This window comes from Eurypyga helias, unplaced genomic scaffold (genome assembly GCF_000690775.1).
Source record: "Eurypyga helias isolate BGI_N326 unplaced genomic scaffold, ASM69077v1 scaffold4401, whole genome shotgun sequence".
NCBI classification, from domain to species: Eukaryota; Metazoa; Chordata; class Aves; order Eurypygiformes; family Eurypygidae; genus Eurypyga; species Eurypyga helias.
Window position 1 is genome coordinate 11,966 of NW_010232580.1, and position 14,471 is coordinate 26,436.

Consider the following 14,471-nt stretch of genomic DNA (forward strand, 5'->3'; position numbering starts at 1 on the left):
GGTGTCATTGAGAAAGTCCGCCATTTCTGACGGTGGTCGCCTTTGATTTGAAGGGTCACTTGAACGGAAACTGTCAAAAATATAGTTTGTGACTTTGGAGAATCTTCCCATTGTTACTGTGTATGGATCCTTCTTCAATTTCTGTGTTATAACAAGGAAAACAAGTAAAATACAAAAAGCCTCAGATCATTTGTAATTCTTGTACTCAAAGAAAGCAAGACAACAGGAGGAGTACTGTAGGTCTCAGTTATTGAAGTTTCACGAATCAGCAGTTTCATACAGCACATTCATTGCAGGATTAAAAAAGCTATTTTAAGTAGTATAATAATAATACCGATCAATTTGAAAGACTGGACAGCAGGGTGCTCAGGAAGCCTGACCTACGTATGAAAGTGGATCAGATTTATTGTTTACTTTCTAGCAATTAATGCCACAAAACACCTTCCTTCTGCCCAGCTTCTCTACCTTCACAGAGAAAACATCTTGAATCATGTACTCTGAAATCTCGCACAAAACGTGAATCGACAAAGTCCAGAAACCAGTGTAATTAACTTATGAAGATTTTCTTTAATTAAACAAATCAGTGGGTCTACACACTGGTCTCATTCAAGTCACAGGAGATTTTGCTGCTGACTTTCACAAGTCTACAAACCCCACCAAATAAGCAGTTTTAACGTTAAAAAATTTAGGCAATATTTTGCTCTTTGCTGCTGTATTTCCAGCATACCTTCAAAACTGTCAGAAAATATCAAGGAAAAGAATGTTTGGTCATGGAAAACTTAGAAAATTCTAATGAATACGGTTTTGTAACTCCTGAAGTTTTTCCTTCTTCCACTTCCAAAACTATCTGTACCCAAATATAGCGAATCGCAGGTATCACTAACTTGAATCAACTTGAAGTAGTACCACAGGAAAGTTAAACTATAAGAACACAGAAAACAACTTGGAAGTAATTGTACTTTCTATAGTAAACATATGTTTTAGAATATAATTAACGTTTCTACAATACCAGTGATTCAGGGAATATTAGTGTGACAGGGTGGGTTTGATTTCTTTTTATTAAAAAGTCTAATTTTTTATTCTGAAAGATAATACATACTTGTAGTAAGCCATATGATGGTTCATCAAAGAGATTTTCAAAAGACTGAGACAGAGACTTGTTCTGAGAATTCACAAGAAGAATCCGTTTATCCTGTGGAGATCTGCAATAAAGTTAAAAAATAGTTTCTGAAGTACCACCAGTTTTTCCAAAAAATGTTTTTAGAACATTTACTTTTTTGAAGTCATATTTTCAGGTTTTGTGCAAAGAAAGCAGGTCTGATGCAAGATCACTCTTAGTTCTTGGCACAAGCTCAAAAGCTAACACACTACAAACCAGAACTTTCATTTTTACAAGATTAGTCATCCTCATATTTATTGTGAATTGTACTCTCTCATTGTTTGAAAAATCATGATGCTTTTGAGAAATTACTTGGGAAGGTAACTCACCTACATGTAAACAAAGTTTTCTTCAACTATATCTGACAATGGACATAAAAAGATGGCACAGGAAAGGAAATTCAGTGAGACAGTCAGCCTCAACACCTATATGCTGAAACCCCTTTAACATAACCGAGGATGTGAAAAGAGCCCATGTCACCGTACGCAGTTGAGGAATTCTTTACACCAATTAGTAAATCCTACATTAAGGCACCCTGTAAAACGTTATATAAAGGAATACAAACTGCTTTTCAATGTATGAAAGCACATCAACAAATCTGTAACCAACAGTATTACAACAGCTACTGTCAGAATAATTCCAAGATTCATACTGATAGGAGTTTAAAAAACACCACAGACACTGTATTGTAAAACAGAACCATATCAGTACAGCCCTGCAAATGCTTGTGTAGACTCCACAAGCTCAATGAACACAAACCCAACTGGGCCTAACTCAATGTATTTGTACACTGTTGTTCTTCAATGTAACACTGCTTCTCTGACAGGCTTGCACAGGCAGATGAGAACGGTAACAAGGACAGTGGCACTGTGCTGCTGATACTTAACCTGTTCTTTTGCTCTGACACCCCACCTCCCAAGCATCCTTTCTTCTCCCTATCAATTCATTAACCAGCTCCTGCATCACCAACGTACAGCTCAGTATGTGACAGAACAGCTCAGAAGCCAGGCTGACATTCAAGCCTCGGAACTGGTAGCCAGGCAGAGAAAAGCCAAGCATTCTGCCACCTGACTAATCCATCACGCAGACTTATATTTATTAAATACCTCTCTACTGCTCTCTCCCAAAGTTTCAATACACTATTTCTAGCCTTCGAAAAAAAAATTACTTTTATATTTATTAGTACTTGCATCATCTACCATGTTATTAAAGTCGAAGATAAGAACTTTAATAAGCCTTATCTCTCTCCCATTCCAACAGGACAAGACACTGTTAACACCGACGGATATGAAATGCAACAAGAGATCTCATTTTCAGACACCCAGACACCAGTCACAGTTCTGAGGCAGCAACAGTTAACGAAGCTCAACCAGCTTTTGCCAAAAAGTAGCACAGGGGCAAATGCTGAGTCACGTATTATGTTTTCCTCAACTAAAAGAATAAAAACTTTGTACCATATCTCCATTTTAATTAAACATTCCTTCTGGACAGCTAGTTGGGTATCAACAGCTATTTAGGTAATATTCAAACCCAAATTGAGCTAGACACTTTATTAAACACTTACTCATAATACTGAGAGTTAGAACATGCCATCCATACGTGCAGCATTTTCTCAGTATTAGACTGGTGCCGCCAAACTAGGAAACATAGAATCTTTAAAGGAATAAATTGCAAATCCTTGGTTCAGGTTTAGTCATTTCACACACAGTGAATGTGACATTTTATAAGGAATGGTGTTAAGAGAAGGGTAAAAACTTTTGAGATAATAGGAACAGAGAAAGAAAACACCTGTGACAGGTGTTTTAGAGAAAAGCTAAGCATTCTGCCTTAACACCAATATCCCATATATTATAAACCAGCAGTTAGGATAACAAGTAATTATGCTGCCAAGTATTTGCTTATAGCATCCAGAAAGCTGAGTAACCATCTTTTCCTAACAAGGGTGGTGAGCTTAGACACATCACGTGCTAAAGCATAAATAACCATTAGGAAACAACAGAGACCAAAGTCCGCCATTTCCACAACTTATGTGGTGTATTTGTTCTTTTCTCCTTCCTTAAAAAAAAATCATCGTAATTCACGACTAGACCATGGAAAAGAATTCAGTGCCAGAAGCAGAACTTAACTGGCAGAGAGGAATTTAAGTAAGAAAACTAAAACTGGAAGTTCCTGCTTAACTTCATTCAAATTTAATTTCCATAGTTGCCTCAGCTTTTTGCTTTGAAGTTCCCAAAGTACCAGCTGCTGCATTCATCAACACCTAGAACTGTTTGACATGGCAGTACTAAGCAGCTCAGCACACTCTGAATGCTAGAACATGACCTCAAGTTTCCCTGTCTTAACCTACACAAGGGAACTCTATCAGGTAAGCATCCCTGGACACGCCAGCGTGCAGATGCTGGGTCAGAGTGCCCAAACCCTACATCACTGCCTTCTTTTCAGAAGAGACATGAGGACTTGATGAGGACTATTCATACAGTTTCTTCCCCACGTGACTGCAGATGTTCTGCACTGTCCCAACAGGAACGTCATGACCTGGCAAGGGGCTGTGAAGGGCAAGAAGTAAGAATCACTGGGTAGCAAACTGACAACCAAGTGCTGGACAGAACCTAAATGCCTGACTTACAGGACCATGGATGTCCCAGCTTCATAAAAATGGTTTAAGGTCTTCTGGTAAGTTACATTCCTAATTTTTTAAAATATTTCAACCATGAAGCCAAGAGATACAAAAAGTTTCCTGAATATGAAAAGAAAATAACTTGTTAAACAGCAGAGCAATATCTTGTTGTAAGTATTTTATACCTATAAGAAAAAAAAATAACTATAAAATAAGCTTAGTCCAGGTGTCTCAACCTTAAATGCATGGAACTCCACCAACATTAATGCAAGTATAACTATACATCTGTAGTTGCAGTACTGCATCTACTTTCCTGCTGCTTCTCATTTTTTGTACATATATAGTGTACACACACACACATTCAAATAAGCTCTTTAAATAACGCCAATTAAAAAACCTAGTAGCAAGTTTTGAATTGCTTTTGTTAAAGCCCCGAATGCACTAACTGGAAGAAGGCACAGGGGAAAAATCTTCATCTAAAATTTGAAGTTTCGAGTTGATGGTTAATCACAAGAACAAAGTTTTGATTAAGTCAATGCAAGCCAGTTTGCTACACTCTCAAATGCACTCACTAGGCCTGCTTAAAACTCGGCTCTGTTCATCAAATACATATAGAAACTAATTAGGAAATGTGAAACACATTGCTGCAGTACATGGGCAACAGATCACACAGGGTATAAAGCTTTCAGCAACTCACCATACAACACAGCTGTTTTTCCACTGTTTGCTACATAGGCTGCCCCAAAAACCTGCTCTGGCCTACCAGTAACCAGTCGGAAGATATCCACAAATATGTAAACACAGAGCAGTATGCTCGAAAAGCAATTAATTGACTTAAGGGGAAGGGGAGAGAGGCAGAGGGATGGCAGGATGATAATATTCCCCTATGCCCACAGAAGCAGTGAAATTAGGAGAACAAATCAAAGGAGATTTAAGGAAGAAATCAAAGGGAAACCAGAGGAAAAAAGCCTCAGGATTTAAAGTGAAGTCATCATCCAAGATTTCCTAATCTACATTTGCACAGAGAACAGAATCATAGAATGGTTTGCGTTGGAAGGAACCTAACAGACCATTAGTTCCAACCCCGTGCCATGGGCAGGGACACTTTCCACTAGACCAGGTTGCTCAAAGCCGCATCCAGCCTGGCCTTGAACACTTCCAGGGATGGGGCATTCACAGCTTCTCTGGGCAACCTGTTCCAGTGCCTCACCACCCTCTCCGGGAAGAACTCCTTCCTGATATCTAATCTAAATCTCCCCACTTTCAATTTAAACCCGTTACCCCTTGTCCTGTCACTACAGGCCCTTCTTATATTTCTACTTATACCCCTATCTTGTCCTCCTGACAGTCCCTTATTTGGTCGTCTTGAATTTTCCCCTTAAAAAGTTCACATACAATGCTACAGCCAGTACCATTTCACTGGCTATGCTACCCTCTCCAAGCAGTTGACAACTTCTGATTACCACCAACTCCAATACATCATCTTGACACAGTCAAAGCCTTTCAGAAATCAGTTCAATAAATATACAGCCGTCGTGTCTTACTGGCTGGCTCTCCAACCTAACAGTATTACTCAGCAACAGCCTTCCTTACTTGTCAAAGGCAGCTGACCTCACTGATGCTACCTGTGCAAGATGAGCCCTCTGTCGGGATTCCCACAGCCATTCCACATTCCACCTTCATAACTGTCATCAGAACACTATATTGCAAGTGGTAACAAAACACTTCTGTAAACAGAATAACTGCTGCACTGATGTTACACATTACAGATATCCATGTAACACCTCATTGTTTCTTCATGCTCTACCTACTCTTATTTATACATGCTCATATTTATAATTTCATTATATTTATAGTATTACAATATTTATAATATTATATTGCGTCTATATTTGTAATAGACAAATTGATTTAATTGACACAGTACTGTAAGTTCCCACACACTGGTGTCAGATATTTCACACAAACTAGATGATCTCAAATTTTAACACAAACTAACCCATTTAATAAAAGTGGTTCATGAATAAGATTTAACTTTACACTGGGTGTTTAGGAGAACCTTCTGTACCCACCAGAGGGAGCTACTGAATAATTACAGTGCTAACACCACTTCAAGAGGTTCTAAACTAGTTCTTAAATTGACCCAACAATTTCAAAACTTCAGCCTACATTCCGAATGCATATGTGAAATTACAGTTTCAGTCACTTTGAAAATTGATTCTACCAATAAAAAAGGGAGAGAAAATACATCAGGAAGCATTAATCTGAAATTCATTACAGAATTAAAGTAAACCAATAATCCATATTTTAAATAGGAACAAAGAGTTGTCTGATACTTACTCATTCAGCACAACATGCTTTTCAAGGCATTTAATCAGTAGTTTGCTATCTCCATGATGGAAGTGAAGAGCTGGAAGCTTTACATCATCCTTCAGACAGAACACCAAATAAGACCATCCCATGCCTTCTTTGTTTTGTTTGACTGATTTCAGATCTGTCAAACTGAACAGGAACGACCACTTGCTTTCTCCATTTGCATGAGTTGTAGCATCTTAAAAACAAAATTATCACAGGATTTCAGTTTCACTTCCAGTGTTAGCAATTGCAAATGCATTCTAGTTGTACTGTTCCTGAAAAAAACAAACTTAAGACACAAAGCTCAGCTTTGGTTCCAATAATAAAATGTGTGCCATAACTACTGTAACTGCTATTTCTGCATTTCTTTTTTCCTCCTCATCTTCTACGGACTTCTAAAATAATGAGCAAGTCTGTCAGAGTGCTCCCCTAAAGCTGTTCCTGCAGTTCATAAAAGTGGTTCAGCCGTCAGAAGTACAACTGCTATATCAAATTCCAGCAGCAAGAGGAATCCCACCAGCATCTCCACCAGGTGGTAGTCTGATCTCAAACTAAATGTGATACACACCGCAATACTCTACACTATACACTGCACACAGCATTAGCTATGCATTGTAAGATTGCTCCCAAAACAAGAGAGAAGGAATTTAAAATCTCCCCACCCACACCCTCTCCCTTACTGTGCAAGCATGTATACATTCTGTGCAAAACTGTATGCATCCAAAGAGAAGGGCTTAATTTTTATTTTACCAGAGGACACAAAATTGCCAGAGTGGCTGGAGGGAATCTGGCACACCCCCTGGCCAGCTCCCATCAAACTACAGCAATTGGAAAGAAGCAGGAAGTGGCCGAGAGCATAATCCAAGTCAGTACTGCTCAGTTCACTCACTTTGGATGAAGACGTACTCCGATGCCCAAAGATGAAAAATCAACACTAATGGACTATGCTTTACCCAAAAACATTCATAACCTGAAGTCTAAACCCTTCACTCATGTATGACATAGGTGACATTTAAACCATCACAAATATGATGAAACAAGGACAAGAGTCCCCACCTATAGGTTGAGAAATACAGGGAAACCAGGGAGTAAAGAAAAATAATATGGGACAATAGGAGAAAAAAGACCACTTGAGAATGGCTGTCATGTTCCTTGCCCCTTTTTTTTTTTACAACATAGATGACACACTGTTCCAAAAATGACGTAGCTATAAAATTATCTTGCCAAAGTAAGAAAGACCATATAAACCACACATGTACCACATTACCGTACATTACATCTCCCCCTGCTGTTGCAGTATGGAAAGGCATTTGAGTAGTAAATAACTTATTTTTTTCCTTTTCCTTTCTAACACAACATCTAGTTCAAATTTCATTTGTTTGAAAAAATGCAAAAGCCTAATGGAGCTAAAACTGCTACATCACCTAATGATCGTCACATCTAGGAGTTATAGTTAACATTTATTTTCAATACAATTCTCTAGCAATTCAAAGCAAAAGTTAGATTGGAGGCAGACAGCAGCTATTCCATTGTGAACGTTTTGCCACACACAGAGATTCACATCTTGCCACAAATCGACTCCCAGCTTTTCAGTTCCTAATAACACCCATTATACCGTATCTAAGAATCAATCATAAACAAAACAAAACATTTGTAAGTACCTCCATTTGAATGAGGTTTCTTTTTAAAAGAGACTGTGGTGACCATGTCCCATTCTGCTTCATAACTAGTTGGACGGTCTGCTCCTCGGGAACATTTTTCTTTAGGAGTCTGAGTCCACTCCACAACAGAACTGGAATCCTGAGCAGAAAAAACACTAGTGACTATCAAAAAACATAAGGCATGAAAATTGATCTAGTTTCTCAGATTCAACAAGAATAAGCATCTTCACAGATCAAAAGAATTTGTAGTATTAAAATCCTAAGAAACATAGTACCATTCAACACAGAAGTTTGAACTTATGACTAAGAAAAGAAGTTTTACTTAATAAATTCAACATGGTGCTAAAATAGCCTACCCTCTCTTGCAGATTCTATCAACATACAACTTTTAATTAAATGTAAAACAAATCTTTCTTCTTTAGTCACATCCTTTTAATACTGCTTAAATACCACGTATCACTGGCTCCTGAAACCTCCATAGACTTCTGGTTTTATTTTGCATTAGAACAGTACCTCTCTGTTTTGAGTCTAAGAACGAATCACCAGACTACAACAGGACAGTTGCAAGGGGACCCGTGACCGTGATACACTGACACTGATTTGGTCTTTACTACTTATACAAATAGTCCCCCTTCTGTTTCTTGTATGAACCAAGTGAACACTGAACACCATCACCTACACATGTATACCAATAACCTGAACTGGGATGCAGTCCACAAATATGATTCCTACATATAGCTATTAATACCAACAACAGATTTTTGTATATCATAAATAGATTTTGCTTCCAGTTATGAGATCATTTATGCATAAGTTAATACAAAATATCATCTCTGGAGAAACAGAATGAAGAATAGATAACTAACAGATGTACCTTTCCAGCACATAGGATATTAGAAGTGTCCAGTGTATCATCCAGTGGCCTCCAGTCTACTATTACTTCATTTTCCTACTCAAAAAAATTCAGCATTACAATTAAGTACGTATCTCCTTATTTACTCACGGTATGACTTACAAATACATACACAAACATACACACAAATGATGCAGACAATGTCAAATGTTGTGATGTTTATTCATTTACAAAATCCTATACTGAAAAAGACGTTTAAGATTTGCCAAACAGGTTTTTTCTTGCTTTACCAACAAATATACAAAGTTTCTGTAGCTGTATTATGCAATTACCTTTTCTATGACACGTAGTATTCCTGCTATTAAGCTGTCCTGGTCATCATTCTTTCCACAGGATGAATGAATGTAAACTCCTTCTTGCTCATATACAACCTATAACAAAGTGGGTAATAAAATAAAAAACAATATTTTAAAACCGTTCCTCTGTCCTGTTGTACTCACTGCCATTCCGAGTCACCTGCGTAAGCTAACAACCTCTAGCTTGTTAGGGTTTTTGTTACCTGCCTTCCTCCCAACCCCAAGATCCAAGTCTTCCACTTACTTAAATCAAGGAACAAAAGAAAACAGAGCTTGTTAAGTTTGCTCCCTAAGCAATATACCAATTATTAATACTTTGCCAGTAAATCACAACAAATGCATTCAATATCCAGGGTTTTTTTTTAATCATTGGGCAGAGGTATATAGGGAGATACTACACAGGTTTTAAGGCATGAAAAAGCTTTCTTAGATAGTCTGCCTTTTCCCCACTTGCCATTTAAGCATGTTGAAATTATTACCTTAAATTAAAAATGGACAGTCTGGTGTACAAAAGATGAACTGCACAGAAATAAGAGACTGCAGCCTTAGATTAAATAATGGCCCATCCATACATTCAGGGTGAATGGCAAAGGCTCCACTTCAAAGGCAGAATATGTGACACCGGGATAAGAGGGGCTTGTAGGAATATACACTGCCCACGTAACTTCTGCATTTAAGCATTTACAAAACTCTTTGCAGTACTCTGATCATGCTCATAAGGAAAAAAAAGAAAACCAGAGAATTCTCGTCTGTCAAAATTCAGCAAGCTCTTCAAAGCTATATGCCATACATTAAGAACTCTATAAACAATATAAACGGGTTCTATTTTAAACAACTCTCTAAAAGAAGAGTGAAAAGTCCCTAATGTACCAAACTTCAATTTTGTGGAAGTGAAATACATCAAACAGTAACAGTAATTTTTTTATAACCATGTTAAATTTCAAACCAAGCTGCGAATACTGCATTAAGAAATAGATGTTCTTGAAGGCAAAACCAAGTAATTCTTAACTTATCAGAAACAGATATTATGTGGCTTTGGTACTAAAATATCAGTATCTCTCAACTTACTCATGTCAGATTTTTGAAAATCATGACTTCTGCAGTCAGGCCAGTAAACAAAAAGTTTAAGTGTGTAAGCTTAACTAGCCAAGGATACAGAGCTTAAAAGTACTGAAGTGGATCAATCACTGTGACAGAAAAAATTATTTGTATCAATTACAGCAGTAGAAGTTCATTACTGCCAATAATTCTAGTAGTATCACAAAGGATACCTTCTCAGTCTAGAAGGTATACAATCTAATAATTGTTTTTATTATTTTCCATCCATTAATCTCTCAGGACAAATGTTTCCTTTCACAAATATTCCCAATGTCAGGGAATTGCAACTGAAAAATTCTACATTGCTCTGCATAACACATCCAGCTCCCTGCCCTGTGCTCCACCAAAACAGGTGATAACACCAAAGAAGTGACAATGTGCTCAGAAGTTTGGAGGACATCTGTAAAACAGAGAACTCACAGTGCAGCTTATTTCCCTCCTGCCGTTACTCAAGAAAAAATCCAAGTTTGAAAGGCCAGAAAGGCCAGATCGTTGGGATTTATTCTTATCCAATAACAGGTGCCATCTTGTATTTAATATAACTGATCTTAGTGCAATTTATTGCTATCATTGAACAAAAAATGTTGAGTCACACATAGAAGGGAGTCTAGAATACGCAATAATGTAATTTGAAGAAAGATATGGCATTAATCTTAGAAAAGATTATATAGGAAGTGCTTTAACAGCTTATCTCACTGCAAAACATTTGGGAAGTCATCATCCTTGAATTACCTGAAACACTGAGCTGCTCTGTTTAGCAGTACCTTGGAAGGTAACGCCATAACTGCACCTGAATAGGCTGCTTTTGAGACCATGACTTTTCAGTGGTAGCACCTTAAGATTAGCTATGCTGGGATGTATGTTCTTAGCAGGCTGAACATTCAAAACTGCTACAAGTATTCTTCTAGCACCTTACAGTAAAATGTAGTTTGTGACAGATTTTTGTTTTCTGCTATTACAGCACAGGCAAGCTATCAGTCAATTCAAGGAGGAAAAGTAACATTAAATTACACCTGTAAGTACTGAGGAAAGTATCAAATGGAAAGATAATATAGCAATAGTTACATTTGAATTTAAAAAAAAAAAAAACAAACAAACAAAAAACACCACCACTTAACAGTAGACAACTAATGTAACACTAGCTCAACCCCACACACCATGTGGCCCAAAGGTACTTGCTCAGTACCTCCCTAGCCGACCAGTGAGGAAAACATCTGGTCAACCAGCACACACCGACCTAAGCAGCCAGCAAAACAGACATTTCAAAACCAGGTGACAGCAGCGTGCACTGCCGCCTGCCTACACAGCGGGTTACCAGAGAACATGTAAGGTGAGTATCTTGAACTAACATTTGGGACAACACACAGCAAATGTTGGTGGACAGTAAGAAGCATCATTAAAATACTAAGGACTTGTGTAAGGCCTTACGTAGTGAAATCCTGGTACATACAGAGACAGTAGGATAAACTGGACAGGAGCAGGGCAGGATAATGAGCCCATTGCCCACTCAGCAGTTCCTATAAGCCTCCAATCCCAACCAAAACCTGCAAGAGTATCACCTATCAACACCCCCCGCATAGGAAAGCAACCCAATCCCCTTTCAGTCTTGATAACTTATTGGCTTCAGTGACAAAAGTGTGCAATCTAGAAGGCCTCAGCCACTGTGTGAAAGAATTCAAAAGTTCCAAGAACATGTGTGCAGTTAATTATGTTTCTTGCATCAAGAGACAGAAAAACAAGCTACAGGCTCACGCTGATTTTCAACTATTCATTATTGTACGTATTTCATCACAGTCTCTTTTCCAAAGGCAAGAAGTTGGGGGAGGCAAGCTCAATCTTTTGTTTTCTCTTCGTAAGATTAAAGTCACCACTCTTCCTCTAAGTCTACACAATATTAATAAGCCATCATTAAAAAAAAAAGCTAAGTTCATGCTAATAAATGCACACCACAAGCGACGAGGTAAGTCAACACATTCCTAGAATTTTAATCAAAACCCAAAGGTATTCCTCACCCCAACGTTACAGCTCTTCAACCCATCTACCTAGTAAGAGACCTGTGCTCTGCACTGTCAACTGACTGGTCATGGAAACACATGCCCAGGGAAGAAAAGCAGCATATATTGCTTAGATGCTTGAGGCCAAAGAAGTTGTTCAGCAACAAAAGGCATAACTACAGATTTAAACAACAGTAGTTTTGTTTTCTTCTGTACCTATTTGCAAACATCTGTTGGACTGTCCACAAGTTCTCAGGTTTAGGTGTTATTACATACACAAGAGCCAGACCCCACAACAAACACACAAATGAAAAAGAAGAGTGTTCATCAAAAGCACACACCAACACAACCAAAGAAAATGAAGATGTAATGTGACAGGAATTAAACAACTTTGAAAACTACTTAATTGCCAGCAAAATTTTATTCCATCCTCTAGCTGCATGTATACCAGAAATACTCAAAGGTTTTCAGACATCTTACCAGCTTAGAGCTAGTTCTGTGCAAAACAGTTTCTGGATTTATCCATCTATGGTTTCCTTAAGTTTCTCAGATGCTTCAAACCATAAGCATGTTTGCCTAAGGAAACTTATCAGGGTAAAAGCACTCAGTTGGCTACTTTCTTCTATGAAGAAACGGTGAAGAAAGTAACAAAAAAGTTTGTATGATCTAAGTGTTACTTTTTAAAAATCTTGAAATTTCAAGTTTGAAATATGTAGCTGAGAAGCTTATGGTCATCAGTCTTTCTTGCTTATCAAGCAAGTCCATGTCTGCAGTCTGTGAGCATGACCTAACACCACATTTATTTTTCCAGTTCTACAGAATGAAAATTAGATCCATTGCCAATGTGATCCAGAATCCTACCAAAAGCTAAAAATCAATGCAAGAGTTTCCAAACACTGCTAAGTCACTTTGATCTGCCTTCCCCCCCCCCCCCCCACGGGGCCAACTACAGAAGTCAGACAAATTGACAATTCATTCAAATCAGTCATTAAAAGCACTGTGCCACACAGAGACCGCAGCTATTCCATCTCATATACTGACAGAGGGTCTGTAAAAACAGGGAACTACAGAACAAAATTCAGGAAAGCTGCACGAAGGAATAGCTGTCTATCCACCTACTATAAAAAGCAGAAGGAAGCGGCAGGATGTAGGCTCCGTTTACATGCCACGGCATATGCTGGGTAAGGTTCTGGAAACTTGTTCAAGTGTTTATATTCCATGTCCAGTAGAAAAGTTTCTGAAGTCCCACTGTTGTCCCAGTACCATTTTCTGAGAAATAAACTGTATCACTCAATACTGTAAAAACACAGCATGGATAATTCATATCTCCAGCTTGTTACGCTGCTTACAATGAGCAGTCAACAGGCAACGTTTGTAGCTTTTCATTGCCAGGGACATACGTGAGCAGGCGGCCTTTGGCCTACCACATCAACAACTAAAACACATGCTGGAACACAAGCAAAGTTTTGGGACTGCTTTCCATTTGATGGCAGTTTACCGCCCTATGCAACTAGTTAGTGAAAGACAACACCACCACACCCAAAGACAATAAGCTGTAGACAACAAAAAAGGTGACCTAGGATCTGGGGCTATAAGAGAACAGGGTGGTCCTCCCCACCTCACCCATGTATCTCCCACTATGCCTGTGCTGGGCACCTAAGTATTAGCTGATGTCATGTGCACTGACCTTCATACCTTATACTCTTGTTCTTACCACTGTCACACACCAACAACGTGTCAAACGCAGGACATCTGAGAGAACGGAGAAGTACTGCAACTCTCCCAGATAGTCCCATCTTTCAGACACTTCATAGTCTTTCCGTGTGTTCTTGTCCAACTCGCTCTCCTTTTCCAGCAGAGAGTACAGCTCGAGGCCAGCATCGCTCTGCCAAGATGCCATCCAGCTTCTCACGACAGACCCAGCCTGCAGCACTTACACAGTGATTCAGCCACTGTTCTGGGGTCATTTAGTAACTACAGCACTGTGCAAATCTGGATTCTAACAACTTTTTAACAGCTGTTACTTCATTTTAGCCACGTAGCAGAGAATCAGGTAAAGGCCCTAACTGTGGATTCAACAGTTGAAGCAAGTGGGTGTGCTCCTAAGAAAGCGACTGAGTAACAAAGTCAGCGCTCTACAGACTAAAAATTAAGGAAAACAGGTCTGCCTGCAAACATTAATAAGACACAGCAGATGCACGGTACCTTACTTCCAGATTATGACAGAAGGTAAAGAGAACAAGACATGCAACAGAGTAAGGAAACAACTACAGGGTAATAAAATGAATTCAGTTTAGGCAATGGTTTTCCTGAGAGACCTTACCTCCACAGAAGTATCTTAGTTTAGAGCTGTGCTTTAAGTTAGAAGAAATATAACT

The 14,471-nt window shown here is 38.6% G+C and overlaps 1 protein-coding gene across 1 annotated transcript in view; it reads right to left on the reverse strand.

The window, feature by feature from the left end:
- LOC104516918 (TBC1 domain family member 15-like) overlaps positions 1 to 13,993 on the reverse strand; it is a gene marked incomplete at its 3' end in the record, with an annotated part of 22,992 nt that extends 8,999 nt beyond the window's left edge. Inside the window, exons 1-7 of the mRNA XM_010161422.1 lie at positions 13,808 to 13,993; positions 8,978 to 9,076; positions 8,667 to 8,741; positions 7,793 to 7,931; positions 6,117 to 6,327; positions 1,100 to 1,202; positions 1 to 141 (exon numbers count right to left, since the gene is read on the reverse strand). The exon at positions 1 to 141 is cut by the window's left edge and continues 48 nt beyond it. Of these exons, the coding sequence (XP_010159724.1) occupies positions 1 to 141; positions 1,100 to 1,202; positions 6,117 to 6,327; positions 7,793 to 7,931; positions 8,667 to 8,741; positions 8,978 to 9,076; positions 13,808 to 13,993 (954 nt within the window). The remainder of the gene's footprint in view (positions 142 to 1,099; positions 1,203 to 6,116; positions 6,328 to 7,792; positions 7,932 to 8,666; positions 8,742 to 8,977; positions 9,077 to 13,807) is intronic.
- Between the last annotated feature and the right edge of the window lie 478 nt (positions 13,994 to 14,471).